Source organism: Oncorhynchus clarkii, chromosome 25 (assembly GCF_045791955.1).
Source record: "Oncorhynchus clarkii lewisi isolate Uvic-CL-2024 chromosome 25, UVic_Ocla_1.0, whole genome shotgun sequence".
NCBI classification, from domain to species: Eukaryota; Metazoa; Chordata; class Actinopteri; order Salmoniformes; family Salmonidae; genus Oncorhynchus; species Oncorhynchus clarkii.
This window is the reverse complement of record NC_092171.1, coordinates 9,902,335-9,921,856: the sequence shown is the minus strand read 5'-3', so window position 1 is coordinate 9,921,856 and position 19,522 is coordinate 9,902,335. Positions and strand designations below refer to the sequence as shown.

At 47.7% G+C, this 19,522-nt stretch overlaps 1 protein-coding gene across 9 annotated transcripts in view; it reads right to left on the bottom strand.

Moving 5' to 3' along the window:
- LOC139384226 (ArfGAP with SH3 domain, ankyrin repeat and PH domain 2a) overlaps positions 1-19,522 on the bottom strand; it is a 90,254-nt gene that overhangs the window by 3,962 nt on the left and 66,770 nt on the right. For 3 of the 9 annotated variants that reach the window (XM_071128957.1, XM_071128961.1, XM_071128955.1), the window contains exons 11-27: positions 18,794-18,863; positions 15,649-15,736; positions 12,526-12,574; positions 12,071-12,237; positions 10,656-10,789; positions 9,539-9,633; positions 8,576-8,765; positions 7,937-8,022; positions 7,605-7,720; positions 6,751-6,818; positions 6,440-6,553; positions 6,032-6,278; positions 4,919-5,044; positions 4,446-4,563; positions 3,988-4,043; positions 3,687-3,766; positions 2,908-3,027 (exon numbers count right to left, since the gene is read on the bottom strand). In XM_071128957.1, the coding sequence (XP_070985058.1) occupies positions 2,908-3,027; positions 3,687-3,766; positions 3,988-4,043; positions 4,446-4,563; positions 4,919-5,044; positions 6,032-6,278; positions 6,440-6,553; positions 6,751-6,818; positions 7,605-7,720; positions 7,937-8,022; positions 8,576-8,765; positions 9,539-9,633; positions 10,656-10,789; positions 12,071-12,237; positions 12,526-12,574; positions 15,649-15,736; positions 18,794-18,863 (1,924 nt within the window). Of the gene's footprint in view, positions 1-2,907; positions 3,028-3,686; positions 3,767-3,987; positions 4,044-4,445; positions 4,564-4,918; positions 5,140-6,031; positions 6,279-6,439; positions 6,554-6,750; positions 6,819-7,604; positions 7,721-7,936; positions 8,023-8,575; positions 8,766-9,538; positions 9,634-10,655; positions 10,790-12,070; positions 12,238-12,525; positions 12,575-15,648; positions 15,737-18,793; positions 18,864-19,522 lie in introns of those variants that run through there. The other 6 variants (XM_071128959.1, XM_071128956.1, XM_071128960.1 and 3 more) reach the window with 4 other exon arrangements.

The following is a 19,522-nucleotide window of genomic DNA, read 5'->3' as shown; positions in this document are numbered from 1 at the left end:
GCAACAACGTCGCCTATAGGCACAAACCCACCGTCGCTGGACCAGACAGAACTGGCAAAAAGTGCTCTTCACTGACGAGTCGCGGTTTCGTCTCACCAGGGGTGAGGGTCAGATTCACGTTTATTGTCGAAGGAATGAGCGTTACACTGAGGCCTGGACTCTGCAGCGGGACCGATTTGGAGGTGGAGGGTCCGTCATGGTCTGGGGCGGTGTATCACAGCATCATCGGACTGCGCTTGTTGTCATTGCAGGCAATCTCAACGCTGTGCGTGTTCCCCAGATACTGTGCAAAGGAGCAAAAACAATAAATAACATGGGGATGAGGTAGTTGGGTGGGCTATTTACAGATGGGCTATGTACAGGTGCAATGATCAGTAAGCTGCTCTGACAGCTGATGCCTAAAGTTAGTGAGGGAAATAAGTCTCCAGCTTCAGTGATTTTTGCAATTCGTTCCAGTCATTGGCAGCAGAGAACTGGAAGGAGAGGCAGCCAAAGGAGGAGATGGCTTTGGGGGATACCAGTGAAATATACCTGCTGGAGGGCGTGCTACGGGTGGGTGCTGCTATAGTGACCAGTGAGCTGAGATAAGGCAGGGCTTTACCGAGCAAAGACTTATAGATGACCTGGAGCCAGTGGGTTTGGCGACGAATATAAAGCGAGGGCCAGCCAACGAGAGCATACAGGTCGCAGCGGTGGGTAGTATATGGGGCTTTGGAGACAAAACAGATGGCACTGTGATAGACTGCATCCAATTTGCTGAGTAGAGTGTTGGGAGGCTATTTTGTAAATTACATCACCAAAGTCAAGGATCGGTAGGATAGTCAGTTTTACAAGGGTATGTTTGGCAGCATAAGTGAAGGATGCTTTGTTGCGAAATAGGAAGCCGATTCTAGATTTAATTTTGGATTGGAGATGCTTAATGTGAGTCTGGAAGGAGAGTTTACAGTCTAACCAGACACCTAGGTATTTGTAGTTGTCCACATATTCTATGTCAGAACCGTCCAGAGTAGTGACGCTAGACGGGCGGGTGCGGGCAGCGATCTGTTGAAAAGCATGCATTTAGTTTTACTTGCATGTAAGAGCAGTTGGAGGCCACAGAAGGAGTGTTGTATGGCATTGAAGCTCGTCTGGAGGTTTGTTAACACAGTGTCCAAAGATGGGTCAGAAGTATACAGAATGGTGTCGCCTGCGTAGAGGTGGATCAGAGACTCCCCAGCTGCAAGCGTGACATCATTGATGTATACAGAAAAAAAGAGTCGGCCCGAGAATTGAACCCTGTGGTACCCCCATAGAGACTGCCAGAAGTCTGGACAACAGGCCCTCCGATTTGACACACTGAACTCAGTCTGAGAAGTAGTTGGTGAACCAGGCGAAGCAGTCATTTGAAAAACCAAGGCTGTTGAGTCTGCCGATAAGAATGCAGTGATTGACAGAGTCGAAAGCCTTGGCCAGGTCGATGAAGACGGCTGCACAGTACTGTCTTTTATCAATGGTGGTTATGATATCGTTTAGGACCTTGAGCGTGGCTGAAATGCACCCATGGCCAGCTCGGAAACCAGATTGCATAAGGAAGAAGGTACGGTGGGATTCGAAATGGTAGGTGATCTGTTTGTTAACTTGGCGTTCAAAGACTTTAGAAAGGCAGGGTAGGATAGATATAGGTCTGTAACAGTTGCCAAGAGTGCCAAGTGTCATTTCTGGAGAAAACCTGGCACCATCCCTACGATGAAGCATGGTGGTGGCAGCATTATGCCTTGGGGATGTTTTTCCGTGGCAGGGACTGGGAGACTAGTCAGAACGGAGCAAAGTACAGGAAAGATCCTTGATGAAAATCTGTTCCAGAGTGCAGACTGGGGGGGCGAAGGTTTACCTTCCAACAGGACAACGACCCTAAGCACACAAGATAACACATGAGTGGCTTCGGGACAAGTCTCTAAATGTCCTTGAGTGGCCCAGACAGAGCCCAGACTTGAACCAGATCGAAACTCCCCAAATACAGATGTGCCAAGCTTGTAGCGTCATACCCAAGAAGAATCAAGGCTGTAATCACTGCAAAAGTACTGAGTAAAGGGTCTGAATGCTTATGTAAATGTGATATTTCAATTTTTTATACGTTTGCAAACATTTCTAAAAACCTATTTTTGCTTTGTCATTATGGGGTAATGTGTGTAGATTGATGAGAAAAAAAAACCAATAATACATTTTAGAATAAGGCTGTTACCTAATAAAATGTGGAAAAAGTCAAGGGGCCTGAATACTTTCCGAAGGCACTATGGCTTATGGCAGGGTTGGGTAGGTTACTTTCTAATGGAATCCGTTACAGTTACTAGTAAACTCCCCAAAATTGTAATCAGTAACATAACCTTTAGATTACACAAACTCAGTAACATAATCTGATTATTTGTACAGTCACTTTTGGATTACTATCCCCCTTAAGAGTCATCAGCAGAACACGTTTTAAATTCTGCTTCAGTTGTCGTCAACTCAGGCGCGGACACAAACAAAATGCCATTGAAGTCAGAAAAAGAGAGCGGAAGGCATCTATAACACAAAGTCCCATGGAGAATAAGTGACTAAATACGGTCATGTTTACAGAGGTGGCTTCTGGAAAAACAAGTTGCAGCTGGTCTGTATTCAGACAACGGACTCAGCAGAGGAAGGAAGGCAGGCGGGGGCGGGAGAGAAAGAAGGACGGCTAGAATGAGGTCACTGCTTTGTGCTGCTGAGGCCACCAAGATTTCTGGCACATGCTCAGTGGACTCTCTCTGGAATAGGCCAGATTTGGACTAGAACTGGGCCGGACTACTCTCACTGCGTGTGAATGGAGACAAACACACACACACACACACACCACTTTTCACACATCCAACACACAAAATAGTAGCCTAATCTAGAGTTGACACTCACCCACCACTCCTGGTCCTCCTCCCCATCCACCACGATCACCTCCCCCTCAGAGAAGGTTAGCTCGTCTGCGTTGTCCGCCATACAGTTGTAGATGGCCTTCACCCGCTTGGGCCTCTGCTTCTGAAGAGAGACGGCCAGACGGGCATAGCAATATAATTACTAGAACCAACATTCCCATTCAAGTCAACCTTCCGTAACGGTGGCCATGTTGAGAGTGCACTGTCAAATTGCCATGGTCTCAGGGGCTTCCCTTTCTAGTCATTCTATTTCTATGCTGACAGGCAGGTGTACTTGAACGTTCTGCAGACAGATGCGGTTGTTTAACTGAAGTATCTAAACCGTCTGTCACTCCTTTGGAATTCTCGACACCCACTTCCACATTGACTGCTGGAGGGTTGCATAGCAGACAAATGACACAGGACATAGTAACTGTCAGGCAGGGGGGAGTCTGTCAGTGGTTCACATGGTGAGCCCGTATGACACAGATTGCTATCACTGAGCTAGGGACAGAGATATGAGAGATTTCCCCATCTGTCAAGAACGAGTACACACTTCAAGGTTTCCCCTCCTACTTAGCGTTACAGGAAGGAGAAAAGCCTGTTCGAGCCATTGATACTCAGAGTGCACGGGACAATAAGACCAACTGAAAAACAACGACGAGATCAGATGGAGAAGTCCAATAAGTGCCTCTGTATAGTCCATGGCTGTCCAATCACAACCCACAACAGGGCAAACGATCATATTAAAAAAAGGTCAACGGTAGGTGGAGGGGAACTCACCGGATAGGTCTTCCTAGGCATGGGGGCGGGAGGCAGCGATTGACCTACTGAGTTGTGGGGATATCCCGGCACTTCTTTAGCTGGAGGAGGAAGAGGATTCGAGGAGGAAGAGGATTCGATGACGTCGTTGTGAATACACAAACTGTTCCACACAGACAAAAATCACACAACCAGACTGTCTGCAGCCGACCCACAGACAACACATCCCGGCCCAGTCGCAGCGTTTCTATCTGACTATGCGACATGCTTTTACAGGTTATTTACAGACGCAGAGTAAATCAAGTTATTTTTTTACACCCACCTGGTCTTTCGATGGACCCAGTTCGAGTCGGTCCTTTACTGAAGCTTTTGTCATTGCTAAAAAACACACACGACCTTGTAGTCAGCTGCTGTTTAGGACGTGCTTCAAATCAACACACACACACACACACACACACACACACCTCGTAGTCAGCTGCTGTTTAGGACGTGCTTCAAATCAACACACACACACACACCCCACAGTGCACTTCCCTTCCAACAGCCACACAACTCAGACCCGTGGGAGCTTGAGTAGAGCCATGTGGATGAATAGTGTAAAGCTGTTTGTCTTTTAGGAGAGCTCAGCTTGGGAGTTAATGAAGTGGTAAATCAGAAGCCCTACACGCTATTTTCCAAAGGCAAACTTGCTTTGTGTTCATCAAAGTAAAACATGCTGCCTCAGGCAGGGTGTGTGTCCCCCCAACATGTTTGTGTGTGTGTGTGTGTGTGTGTGCTTACCCAGAAGGAGACTTAGGTGTTGGGGCTCTGTTGTGGCCCTGTCCGGTCCCTGGTTTTGACTGCTGGTTCATCGCCTCCATCATACTCACTGTCTTGGCCACAGGCGGAGGAGCAAGACCTGGGGGGGGGGGGGAGATAGAGGTTGGAAGAGGGCTCTAGATAGACAAAATGGAGATAGACCGCGCCATTGAGACTATGCTGTCACAGACGTCATAATGGCACAGATACAAAGACGAGTCCTCTTTCGATCTCTATGCAAGTTACCCATCTCATTCTCTTCATGTAAACTGGGTGCTTTTCTCATCGCCGTCGTCTTTGTACATGATGTTGTAAACATACTGCATGTGCCTTCTATTAACACTGTAACATGACCTATCGACAATAACACTATGTACAATCATTATTTTACGATACTGATTGTGGTTATTATTATGATGTATTCAGACAACAAGGCCTGGAGGAGAGGTGCCTACCCGTGGTTGAGGTGACCCTCATGGGGGGTACGGGGGGGTGGATATTGGGGGGGTCTGAGGAGGACCTCTGTCGAACCCCCAGGTCTATAGAGCCAGGCTTCCACCCAGAGGACCCTGATGACTGGACTGGGGAGGGAGGAGTGGGAGAGAAGATATGCTTTGGCACCTGGAGACATGCATCGCTTGCTCTTTGGGCTTTATGGCTGGGTATCTGTAAAGCACTTTCCGATAACTGCCGCTGTTAAAAAGGGCTTTGTAAAAAGACATTTTTCCATTGATTGATTGAGACTTGACACCAAAGTAGAACACAGAAAGATAAGGCTACTCCTGGAATTAAATAGATAAGACTGCCCAAAGTCAAGTTTGCTGGAGAGGAGCTGCAGATGGCCGATGCTCTTTGTGGTAAAGACAACACGCGCTTCGAAGTGAGCGAGTTGAATCAAATTGTTCAGCACGGTGGAATGTGAGCAGTCGGATGCAAAATTCTATTCAGGAATTGAACGTGTGTGGGCTATTTTCTATTGAGTTCAAATTGACTTCCAGTGATATGTTGGGTTATTTTCAGTCTGCCTCTCATCATGGACTATGGAGCACAGACGGAGAACTTTTTGGAAAAGTAACTCACTAGCTCACTCTGTCGCCGCCAATGTAACTGCCCATGCTCCCTACCCAGAGTCCTCTCGGCCCTTCAAATAGGTCAGAGCGCCACACAAGTCACCATGGGGCCATGCACTAATTAGAGAAGGCCATCTACACTCTATGACAGAGACGAGGCCAAATTGAGATTTCCCTCTATTTGAACTGAACCCATTGGGCATGTATTATAAATATAATTCTCCAAAAATGACGAGGAGGACGAGGTGAATCTGGGTTGAAATGGGCTCGATGCCGGGGTCATTTGATATGGATCACGTTTATCAACTTCAAAATCAGGAGCATTGTTTTTGAACATTCTGAAACTAAAAGAAAATCAGTGCTCAAATAGCATTCACACGGATTCCCTGAACAAACTAAACTTGTTCATAGAATTTGGAACGTTTGGCCAGACGAATGTGGCTCTCTATACATGCAGCACCCACCTTGCTATCACATCAAAAGAGAAAGACAAAGCACCTATGTTCCGTGGGGGAAGAGGGGGAGCAGAGGTGGGGGTGAGCCCCCCGGGCACGGGGGGGCTGGCGTCGAGGATGGTGCCGTAGGTCTCGTTGTTGACCAGGCTGGGCATGTACCCACCACGCTGCTTGTCCTTGGCCAGGCTGGCAGGTTCGCGTGCCAACGAAGCAGGGCTGGGCTGGCGCTGGGAGTTGGAGCCAGGGGTGTAGCAGCTGACCGGGCGTTCCTCTCGCCGGTGGGGGCTGGGCTGAGGGAGGACAGGGGTCAAAAAGTTATAGAAAGGTAATCAATGTGTGTTTGTGTTATGTATGTACATATGTACTTTTGTGTGTGTGTGTGTGTGTGTGTGTGTGGTGAGTTCATGGTGAGTCTGTGTGTGTGTGTGTATAATCTGAAGTGAGTCCTCACCCTCACCTTCTCATCCAGGTCCTCGTCACTCTCGTCCATGTCTTCATGGTGCAGACGCCACTCGTACTCTACGTGCACGTGGACGTTGAACTTCCCCGCCAACGCCGTGTTCAGCTACACACACACACTGACAGTGATTAATGGCTCAAATAAAGCATGGAGATGAGGAGTCACTCTCTATCTTGCACACACCATGAACTCACCACACACACACCACTCACCACACACACCACTCACCACACACACACACACCACTCACCACACACACACACCACTCACCACACACACACACACACACACACACCACTCACCAGCTCCTCACACTGCAGGTGCTTCAGTCTCTTAGCGATGTCCAGCGGCGTCTCCCCAGACTCATTCGCTACAGGAAGACATCTTCATCCAGTCACTAAATTATACCCTGTGTCCTCCACCACTCGAGATCAACACCTCATAGATGAGCACTGACAAGTAACCCGAGACAATTATCACCTCTAGGCTACGACAGCATGAATTAGGAAGATATCTACACCCAACTCAACAGCCTGTCAACACAACGCTAGCATGCCTCTATAGGCTGCCAGGGCGCCTACTGCTTCGCCATGTTTGTCAACAGCCGCGTTTGTAACAACACCTCCCCGTCTCTGTAAACTAGATAGTGTGTGAAACAAGGAGGTTCCTCGGGCACATAAAGACACACGCCGATCCACAGACCATGGCCCCCTGTTCCTTTGTCAACTCCGTTGCTGGAGAGAGATCATTAGCAGGATTCCCACACTAAATAGTCTGTGTGCCTCTCTCTCTCTCTCTCTCTCTCACCATCATCTTGTTCTTATCGTGGGCCTGGTTTGTATGGAGTCAGACTGAAGCAGAGCGTTTGAGCTGTTGTGACAAAGTAGGGTCTCTTGGCAAACCAAGGGCCTCTGGGAACTCGGCCTGACCAAAACAAGCTTCTATGTGTGTGTGTCTTAATAATTCTGTTTGGCAGTCTATTAGTTATCATTTCTATAGCTATGAATTAAAACATAAAATCAGGTTAATGGTCGACAGGAATCCGTTTCTTGCACTACACTCGACAACAATTAACAAAGTCTACACTAGCATTTTGTATCCGTGCCGTTTCCAAACCAGTCCTTCCCAGTAGAAGAGAGATGTAATGTTCTCTTACCAATGTCTATGGATGCTTTGCCACGCAGCAGCAGTTTCAAACACTCCATGTTGTCAGTCAGGCAGCAGTAGTGGAGGGCCGTGCTGCCTTTAGTTGTCTGCTTGTCCAGGTTCACACTGTGGGGGAGAACAGACGTCACCTCATCAGCATTATTCCAGCACTTGTTCTGAACAAATGAATTTGCATTCTGTGGGACTGTGTTAAAAAAAACAATAACCGAGTAGTTTTGTGTGACGACCGTGTTAAAGTCAGTCGTCATACGCCGTTGTGACTGTTTATGACGGGTCGTGTTTCTACAAAAAGCTCATTGACGTTTACTTTTATTCCCTTACCTGTTTTGAGTGAGGAAGTCGACGATATGGAGCGAGGTCCTGTCCACTAGTCTGACCGCTAGGTGAAGGGCCGTCTCTCCTTGTTCCTGCAACCACACACACAGAAGATCCAAAATGGCCGTGGTGAGACCTCGGGGACACAAAGACATAGCAGAGCCAAAATGGAGCGGCTGACACCGAGAAACACTGGGACTTTGATGAAAATCTGCGCATATGCTCCCTTTCGGCAGTCTGCTTTGCTATAGGCAGTAAAAGCAGTAATAGCCCTGAATGTGAGCCAGGTGTTTGTAGTGATGGTTGATCTATTATACAAAGCATTTACACTCCCAGGAGCAGTTGTTTTTCACAGCCCAGCAAAGAGAATGAACCAAAATACTGCCATTTGAATTCCACTACAGCTGTGGCAGTTGAGAGCACCTGGACAGACCAAATGTTGATGCACAGTCGTGTTCCCAACCCCACCTCTCAATTGAGAGTTGGGGTTAATTCACACTACTGAGCCAAGCAGAGCCAAGCCGAGCTGTTGAGTGATGGCCTGGAAAGGACAATGTGGATAAAAAAATATCTGTACCAGCACGGTATGCCTGGGGTCAGCACGCTCGTGTGACAGGGGGTATTGGTGTGGACATGTAGACTCACATGTCCGTTGGCCAGGGGGATGGGCTCCATCAGGTCAACTCCCTCAGCGTACACCTGGATCAGAGAGAAGATGTCCCGGGCCTTCACCGCGTCACACAGGGTGTGCAGCTTGGACACCCCGTCTGGACACTTCCTCCTGGCGAAACGCTTCTCGGTGTACTTGGCTGTGATGAAGTCCTTACGGGCTTGCCTGCACCAGAAGAAGAAAGGCCACAGACAAAAAAAGGGATAGTTCAGCCAGAAGGTATATTTGGGTCGAATGATGTTTAGTTGTGTCTGAAGGGCCCAGAATCCATTATTTACTTCTGCCTACAGAATTCCAAATGAATGACTGTAAGCAGCCAAACCGACCTGTATCTGATACTTACAGCCATAAATGAGCTCAGAGCTTAAACTAAAACGTTTAATTCAACTAGAGGGAGGCATTAGGTTTCTTATGTGTGTGCTCAATTTGACTTGGCTTGTACACCGAGTCATGTGCCAACAACAACAGAACGCATAGAATTCTCTTAAGCTTAATGAATAAAAATGTGTTCAGTTAGTGATGCCTTCCTTATTGCTCCATCCATAATGAATGGGTATGAGTGTCTGTGGTGACATGTTGCCAATAGGTAACTGGAAGGTCACGGGCCCAACCGCTCTAAGGCTGCTTCCTGAATGGTACCATATTCCCTACATACTGTCCTAATTGTGACCAGAGCCTTAGGTGTCCTGGTCAAAAGTAGGCCACTATATTAGGGAATAGGGTGCCATTTAGGTCACCTCCTTACAGTCACCTTCAGGGGGGGGGGGTCTGGGTAGGGGGGCTACTGTAATGTGAACCTGAGAAGGTAGAGAAAGGGACAGGGAGACTGATGAAAGAAGGAGAGGATAGAGTGTTTGCGTGTGAGGAAAGAGCCAGAGGAAAAAGCAAGATAACTAGTGGGATAGGAAGTGGGGGAGAGAGAGAGACAGAGAACTTACATGTCACTGGCAGGGTTGGGTTTGACCACATCTTCCGCAGATAGACACGCCTCCATGATGTCGTTAAAGCCTGCATTCCCCACGTTCTTGGCCAGCTTCATGGCAACACACAAACAGTTAAGAGCTTACCAGAGCGACAGTCCATACAAGTGCAAATGAGCCTCCTATCGGAGGGTGCTACAGTACAGTTTATACTGTACACATTCAGCTCATACTCCATTTATTCTGCTCCGCTACTTCAGCAAATGCTTAAAATCAAAATGGTGTGTGTGTGTGTGTGTGTGTGTGTGTGTGTGTGTGTGTGTGTGTGCGCGCTCTGCACACGTTCCACCCATCTCCTTGTGGCCAAATAATGTGAAAGACCGGGGCGTATTCGTTCCACAGATTCTGTTGCAAAACGTTTCCTAAGCGGAAACACAAACGGAACGAAGAAGGGACCTACCTGAATTTTTCCAACAGAAACTCTAGTTTTAGTTGCAAAACAAATGTGTTTTTTTTGCAACTGTTTGGCTAATGATTACACCTCCTGGCATCTTAACAAGGGCAATCATCTCGAATTAGCGGCAAAAACATTTCAGCCCCAAATGATTTACGGCCAATAAATTGCACCAAATTGATATTAGAAAGCCAGATGAAATGTGAAATATGCAAAGTGGAAGCAGCTCCAAGCTTCTGTAATACTGTACTGTATCTAATCCCAATGGAGCGCAGCAGAGGGTGGAGAGTTCAGTAGAATCAGGACATGGGCGTTGGTATACTTGGTACTCTCCCACCAGCAGTAAATCATCAGCTGCACTGTGGATGTGTTTTCACATTGGGAGAATCTCAATTCGATTTCCAGAAGTGACTTCTGACCTTCTCATCCAATGAGTTTTGAAAAGGAGGAGAGATGACGCGAGGAATCAAGGACATACTACTGAGATTCTCCCATTATAACAGCAAGAATGGCAATGCACTGGGAGAGCCAGTGTTTCCCAAGGTTTTGCTAACTAACCTAAGTGGATGTGCCACCTGTGTACTTCCCAACATGACTGTGCCTAACCTCCCAGTGCCACATCGCCATAATGTGAAACTAGCTGATGTGTGCTGAGCGTTCTAGCACAAAATTGCTTCTTACCAAGAGTTCAGAGGTGCTGAGTACATCCAATGTGAGGGACTGGATCCTAGAGTAATGGACTCCCAGCTCCCTGTGGATCCCAGAACACTCAATACAGGTCAGGATGCCCAGGTTAGTGGAGAGCCAGGTAGGGTCTGGGAAGAAGGGAGAGAGAGAGATTATGGGGAGGGAGGGAGAGCGAGAGAGCGAGCGGAGAGGATGGCGAGCGAGAGGAGAAAAAAAGAGCGAGAGGAGAGGATGAGAGCGAGCGAGCGAAGAGCGAGAGCAAGCGGAGAGCGAGAGAGGGCGGAGAGCGAGAGAGGGCGGAGAGCGAGAGAGGGCGGAGGGCGAGAGAGGGCGGAGGGCAAGAGAGGGGCGAGCAGTGAGCGAGAGAAAGGGTCAAGCAGCCAGTGAGCGAGAGAAAGGGGCAAGCAGCCAGCGAGCGAGAGAAAGGGGCAAGCAGCCAGCGAGCGAGAGAAAGGGGCAAGCGAGGGGAGAGCGAGAGAGGGCGGAGAGCGAGAGAGGGCGGAGGGCAAGAGAGGGGCGAGCAGTGAGCAAGAGAAAGGGGCAAGCAGCCAGCGAGCGAGAGAAAGGGGCAAGCGAGGGGAGAGCGAGAGAGGGTGAGAGAGGATGAGAGCAGCGCGAGAGAGGGGCAAGCGAGGGGAGAGCGAGAGAGGGTGAGAGAGGATGAGAGCAGCGCGAGAGAGGGGCAAGCGAGGGGAGAGCAGCGCGAGAGAGGGGCAAGCGAGGGGAGAGCAGCAAGCGAGGGGAGAGCAGCGCGAGAGAGGGGCAAGCGAGGGGAGAGCAGCGCGAGAGAGGGGCAAGCGAGGGGAGAGCAGCGCGAGAGAGGGGCAAGCGAGGGGAGAGCAGCGCGAGAGAGGGGCAAGCGAGGGGAGAGCAGCGCGAGAGAGGGGCAAGCGAGGGGAGAGCAGCGCGAGAGAGGGGCAAGCGAGGGGAGAGCAGCGCGAGAGAGGGGCAAGCGAGGGGAGAGCGAGAGAGAGCGAGAGAGAGAAAAAAAGAAGAAGAGAGAGAGGTAACAGGTATGTAGGTAACAGTGTCCTTAACAGGAACTACCTGCATGTGCTTAGTGGGGAAGAGCTATTTCTGATACAGGTTAACGACAGGCTGCAGTCAAACCTACATAACTGTCTCATGGGCATTCCCTACAATGTCGGTGTCAAGTGACCACATGGAGTTGTTCATTACACTCATATAACACTTTGGTAACCATCTCTATGAATAACCCGTACATTAATAAGTGACGTCTAGCACAATAAAGTAAAACAGTTCATGGCTCCTTCATACACTTTGTGCATTCATAAAGGCTGTATGATGAATTATACATAGGTGGTATTGTGTGTGTGTGTGTGTGTGTGTGTGTGTTGTGTCAAGTGTGTGTGTATGTATTAACATGTATGTGACGCCCGGTCACTCACTGGGAGCGCCGCAGTCGCAGCAGATGTCGTTGCCGGTCATCCTCTTGACCTCTCCCAGGATGGCCTTGGTCAGTTCCTGGACTATGTTGTTCTCTCCAACGTGCTGGTCCCCCTTAAAGGCATTATTCAGCGCTTCCTCCTTGCTGTTCTGCAGCACAGAGATCCATCTGAAAACACACACACACAGGGGGAGGGGAAGTTAGCGCGTGTGTGTGTGAGGATGGGGTGAGGGCAGGGTCAACATTGGGTTAGACTAGAGGGTGGAAAAATTGATGTGTTAACTGTGAGAAGAGGTATGGGAGAAACAGGACACACCTTTCCCCCCACACACACACACACACACAACCCAAACGTGATGGAAACGTGTGGGTTGTGTGTGGAAAGATGTATGGGGGATCAACAGGACACACTCACATGACCTGTACACACACAAACACAAAGGAAGGAATACATACATCTGACATTCTGGGTCGTCCTCGGCCTGAAAGTGATAGGTTCTGTCATCTAAAAGAGAAGAAGGGGGGGGGGGGGGTGATAGGGGTGGGTGGGTCAGAGACATAGTGGAACAAGACATTTATCAAAGACCAGAACATGTAAGAGCTGAGAGCCACAGTAAGACAGACAGTCAGCTACAGTACACACAGTAAGACAGACAGTCAGCTACAGTACACACAGTAAGACAGACAGTCAGCTACAGTACACACAGTAAGACAGTCAACTACAGTACACACAGTAAGACAGTCAGCTACAGTACACACAGTAAGACAGTCAGCTACAGTACACACAGTAAGACAGTCAGCTACAGTACACACAGTAAGACAGACAGACAGTCAGCTACAGTACACACAGTAAGACAGACAGTCAGTCAGCTACAGTACACACAGTAAGACAGTCAGCTACAGTACACACAGTAAGACAGTCAGCTACAGTACACACAGTAAGACAGTCAGCTACAGTACACACAGTAAGACAGTCAGCTACAGTACACACAGTAAGACAGTCAGCTACAGTACACACAGTAAGACAGACAGTCAGCTACAGTACACACAGTAAGACAGTCAGCTACAGTACACACAGTAAGACACACTGTCAACTACATTACATACAGTAAGACAGTCATCTACAGTACACACAGTAAGACAGTCAACTACATTACACACAGTAAGACAGTCAGCTACAGTACACACAGTAAGACAGTCAGCTACAGTACACACAGTAAGACAGACAGTCAGCTACAGTACACACAGTAAGACAGTCAGCTACAGTACACACAGTAAGACAGTCAGCTACAGTGCACACAGTAAGACAGACAGTCAGCTACAGTACACACAGTAAGACAGTCAGCTACAGTACACACAGTAAGACAGACAGTCAACTACAGTACATGCAGGAAGACACACTGTCAACTACAGTACATGCAGGAAGAGACACTGTCAACTACAGTACATGCAGGAAGACACACTGTCAACTACAGTACATGCAGGAAGAGACACTGTCAACTACAGTACATGCAGGAAGAGACACTGTCAACTACAGTACATGCAGGAAGAGACACTGTCAACTACAGTACATGCAGGAAGAGACACTCAACTACAGTACAAACAGTAAAAGTCCCACATAAGTGTAACAGCATCCCAACAGTACAATAGATGAGGCGACAACAGTTGACATTTGACTGTATGTGGAATCTATGTAAGACAGAGGTAAACGTTTACCAAACATCCTATTGTACTGTACAACAAAGTAAAAACCTGGAGGAAGTCCTATTGTACTTTATCCTCTCGTCCTATTGTACTTTATCCTCTCGTCCTATTGTACTTTATCCTCTCGTCCTATTGTACTTTATCCTCTCGTCCTATTGTACTTTATCCTCTCGTCCTATTGTACTTTATCCTCTCGTCCTATTGTACTTTATCCTCTCGTCCTATTGTACTTTATCCTCTCGTCCTATTGTACTTTATCCTCTCGTCCTATTGTACTTTATCCTCTCGTCCTATTGTACTTTATCCTCTCGTCCTATTGTACTTTATCCTCTCGTCCTATTGTACTTTATCCTCTCGTCCTATTGTACTTTATCCTCTCGTCCTATTGTACTTTATCCTCTCGTCCTATTGTACTTTATCCTCTCGTCCTATTGTACTTTATCCTCGTCCTATTGTACTTTATCCTCCTCCAGATCTGACTGATCTACAATTCAGATCCCCTGACAGCTGGGAGTTCTGACAGTCTCTCTCTCTCTCAAAGGCTTGTTTCCACCAGAACAAGCCCTTTCATATCCTGAAGCAGTAATATTGTCCTTTGACAGCAGGGTGACGGCCTGATGTGAGCACTTAGTTCTGGCCCAGTGTTTATGAACTTCACCTCTCAGCTAAACGCAACGCACATCCCCAAAAACCTGACTGAAGAAAGAGGGCGAACAAAGAAAGAAGAGGGTGAATCTCCCTTGGTTACATGAGATTATGTGAGGACACAGGGAACAGATGAACGTGGATGAAATTCTAAATAGGCTGCTGATTCGGAGAAGCCGGTGTGGACACACAAAGTACAGAGTCTTCCCGGAATATGAATCTTACAGCGATTCAACTGTTCCCAACTCCTTTCCCGCTGCCCTCATTCCACGGAAAAACTCAGATGTTCCCTTATAATCCAGACATAGACCATATCAACCACTTTTCATTTTCTGTGATTCTCCTCTCTAGTTCGTCTGCAGTAGATATCTCTACTCTATGAGCTGTCATTAGTCCCAACACATCATCCCTCCTTGTTCTGTAGTGTCTAAAAGCCAGGCTTTGAGAATGGAGCAAAGCCCATTTGTAGAGGTACTTCTGTGAAACACAGAGGACAGAAGAGGGAGAAGAGAAGAGAATAGAGAGCGGAGAGGACAGGAGAGAGAGAAGAGAATAGAGGACAGGAGAGAGAGAAGAGAGCGAAGAGAAGAGATGACAGGAGAGAGAGAAGACAATAGAGGACAGGAGAGAGAAGAGAATAGAGAGCGGAGAGGACAGAAGAGAGCGAAGAGAAGAGAATAGAGAGCGGAGAGGACAGAAGAGAGCGAAGAGAAGAGAGGACAGAAGAGAGCGAAGAGAAGAGAAAACAGGAGAGAGAAGAAAATAGAGAGCAGAGAGGACAGAAGAGAGCGAAGATAACAGAAGAGAGCGAAGAGAATAGAGGGCGAAGAGAATACAGAGGAGAGGACAGAAGAGGGAGAAGAGAATAGAGGAGAGGACAGAAGAGGGAGAGGAGAGGACAGAAGAGGGAGAAGAGAGGACAGAGGAGAGGACAGAAGAGGGAGAAGAGAGGACAGGAGAGAGAGAAGAGAATAGAGAGCGGAGAGGACAGGAGCGAAGAGAATACAGAGGAGAGGACAGAAGAGGGAGACGAGAGGAGAATAGAGAGTGGAGAGGACAGAAGAGAGCGAAGAGAAGAGAGAGCGGAGAGGACAGAAGACAGCGAAGATGAATAGAGAGCAGAGAGGACAGAAGAGAGCGAAGATGAATAGTGAGCAGAGAGGACAGAAGAGAGATAAGAAAATAGAAGAGAACAGAAGGGAAGGGAGTAAAAAGAAGGGGTAAACCTACGTGAGATGAGGTCAAAGCTCTTCTTCTCTTCTGGGTTATGTTTCACCTGACAGGTGAGGAGGTTGAGTTTGGCCGGCGGTCGGTTCGCCTGAACGAAGGGAGGACAGGAAAGAACATGAGAATCAGCGAATGCAAGGCATTAAGGAAAATGCACCCTTCCCACCAGAACAAAAATAAAGTGCTCCCTCTTATAGTCATCACATCGGTAAGTTTGATCACTAAAGCTGTCCACATGCTACCAGAAACAGGTTGGAAAAGTTGGTGCATATATTATGACTACGCCCCTTCGTCGGTGATTGGTTAACAGTTGGGATCTAATAGTCTTTGTTGTCATTCATCGAGGGACGACTCGTTTTCATCCACATTCTTTCACCGAAAAATACTGCACCCAAACATAGTTAGATGTAAAACTGCGCGACTAAGATCTCCACGGCAAATTAAGGACAGATTTCTTGCTTTATCTTAGATTAATTTGGACTATTCTGGCTACGGCGTCTCAAAATGGACAAACAGCTTTTTTTCTCGTTTTTCAAGCGAAGATCTTTTAAATGAATATGCGAGCACACTCGTTCGGTTCAGCTAGCAGAGTTCAGCTAGGGGTCAGCCGAACTGAAGCATGCTGACCCCTGAAGTGGTCCATCACAATAACCATATTCACCAGAAGAGGTGTGCACTGTACCTGGATAAAAGCATTCATTTAGCCGACATGCACTCAAAATATATGCATCAACGAAAACATATTATGCTTACTATAAAACACGATGTACATTACAACAATCTGATACAGGTCCTGGACTGCAGAGCTACTTGAGAATCAGCACAGCATAGAATAAACCACTGCAAAATTCACCTTCCTTTCTCCATTATTTATTACATCATAACATAACACTAATAGCCAGGCTCTCGTATGCAGTTTTCATAAGTAATATTTAGGGGTTAAGGTCTGTCAGAATGGGCCTGTCCATGGAGGATTAGCTTCTGTACTGTGGTTCTGCTCTGCAGTGGAGGATGAAACCAGGCCATGGCTGGGGCTCAGCTCAGGGTGCTTAAAAACCATCCCTGATTGCTTTCCCTGCTTCGACCTCTACATACAGCTGGTTGGCCAGGGAGAGGAGGGAGAGCTCATATGTGAGGTATATTATTTTATGAGAGAGAAAGGGGAAGAAGAGAGGTAGAGAAAGTGTGGTGTGTTTGTGTATGTGTGTGTGTGAATTTTGAAAGAGAGCAAGGCGAGGGATAGAGCGAGGGTGTGATAAAGTACGCAAGAGACAGAGGAGAGAGCAAATAAGAGGAAGATAGAGCGAGAGAGAGAGAGAGCGAGAGCGAGAGAGAGAGAGAGCGAGAGAGAGAGAGCGAGAGAGCGAGAGCGAGAGCGAAAGAGAGAGAGAGAGCGAGAGAGAGAGCGAGAGAGCGAGAGAGCGAGAGAGCGAGAGAGCGAGAGAGAGAGAGAGCGAGAGAGCGAGAGAGCGAGAGAGCGAGAGAGCGAGAGAGCGAGCGAGAGAGCGAGAGAGAGAGCGAGAGAGCGAGAGAGCGAGCGAGAGAGCGAGAGAGAGAGCGAGAGAGAGAGCGAGAGAGAGAGCGAGAGAGAGAGCGAGAGAGAGAGAGCGAGAGAGAGAGCGAGAGAGAGAGAGAGAGAGAGAGAGAGAGCGAGAGAGAGAGCGAGAGCGAGAGAGCGAGAGCGAGAGCGAGAGAGAGAGCGAGAGAGAGAGCGAGAGCGAGAGAGAGAGCGAGAGAGAGAGCGAGAGAGAGAGCGAGAGAGAGAGCGAGAGAGAGAGCGAGAGAGAGAGCGAGAGAGAGAGCGAGAGAGAGAGCGAGAGAGAGAGCGAGAGAGAGAGCGAGAGAGAGAGAGAGAGAGAGAGCGAGAGAGAGAGAGCGAGAGAGAGAGCGCGAGAGAGAGAGCGAGAGAGATTAAATCTAGTGTAATGCAGGGAAGTAGAGCCTACTACAGTGAGAGCAGAGCAGGATATCAATAGGCTGGTGAGACCCCGGGTGAAGAGGTGCAGGGAAAGTAGCTATGTGAACTAGCCTGACAAGAGCTGCATCCCAAATGGCTTTTGACTTCGAGCCCTATTGGTGCCATTTGGGATGCATCCAAGAGATATAATACTCGTTGATGTGTAAGAGTGACTGACATTAATACTAATACCACCAACATTTTAGCGAAATAAAAAAATTAAAAAACGTAATTAAATTAAAATCACAACAAAAAAGTACACCAGGCACCAAATACTTTCTGGAGTCCTCTTGATCCCCACTCCCGCCCCGTAGCTCTACCACCTCTGAACCCTCCCCATGGAAATGTTTATTATAATGAAGACGGTAAACTACAACCAAAAAGTAAGAAATAGCAGAAAAGTAGGGTAAGAATAAAGAGAAATTAAAATATATATATATATATGAATAAAAAGAAAATAGGGACAACAGGACAAAACAAGAGACGACCAGACTGGATAAGACAGGACGGGACAAGACAGGATCAGACAAGACAAAACTAGTGGATAAGCTGCCAGTTAGCAGAGAGCTGATAATTAGGTAGGATGTGCCATAATTGAACTTGTCTGGGGTTGCCTGGGGGCATTTTAGGATAGGAATAGATCCCAGGTGGATCTCTCCCGGAGGCCAGGTCAGACAGTAAACTAAGCCAATGTATGGTTGAAACAGCTTTTCGAAGTTAACAGTATAACTATTTTGCAAATTGTTAATGAAATCAATAGGAACTGTTTTATTGTGCTTGGAGATGAAATAAACATGTTGGTTGCCTAAAAGGTTTGATAAACAGTGATGAAGTCTGATATGACAGAATTAGTGTGATCGAGTGACTGGCTTGAATATGGGTGAAGTGTAAACGAACAGGCTAGAGCCACTTGCTGGATCAAATCCCTGCGCTGACAAGGTAAAAATCTGTCGTTCTGCCCCTGAGCAAGGCAGTTAAACCCACTGTTCCCCGGGCGCCGAAGACGTGGATGTCGATTAAGGCAGCCCCCCCCCCACACCTCTCTGATTCATTCAAGGCATTCAGTTGTGCAACTGACTAGGTATCGCCCTTTCCCACTAGCCTTACTGTAGATGAACGCTAACTGGCTAGGAGTAGGTTGTCTTGCCCTCTGTGTGTGTGTGTGTGTGCGCACGCTCTCACATTACTCACCGTCCCATGTGATATGGTGAGGTATCCATTCTTCACTGAACACTTTCTCTTCTGCCACACTTTCCTTATCCTGGGACACACACACACACACACACCATGACACAGAGACTTCGACATAACATCCCAGCGCCAGTGTGACACACTACACCGTATGTGCAGGCCTAAGTAAATGACGCAGAGTTTGGGCAGTGTATTCCTGTCTATGGGGAGACACCCAGACATAAAAAGAACATTAACAGAGATTCTCTGGTACTTTTGTATATATTTATTTTTAACCAGTAGTTCTGAAAGTAGCACTCAACGAGCCAAAAGTGGCCCCCGAACGTCGTGTACTACGTCACATATGGGCAGACACAGTATTGTGCACCACGTCATTGCCCCTCTCTCCCACTCTGCTGTGTGTGCATCTTGATAGCTGTCGCTCAAATGGCGAGTGGCTGAAGCTCATTGGCTGGAACTTGAATAGCTAGGGGGCTGGCCCATGTGGGGGGGAAATGTATAGAAAATGACACAGCACAGCTTCCAGAAAAAAAATGTTGTCTTTCAAACTAGGGATTTGGTGGCTAACGGAAATACATTCTGCTAATAGATGATGCATGTACGAACGATCCCATGACACATCCGGCCCAAAGCAAAAGGTTTTGAAAAAAAAAGACATAGTTGGTCGCCAAAGATACGGAGTGGGCCTATGGATAAATGCCATCACAACGAGTGTACTTTGTGTGTTTG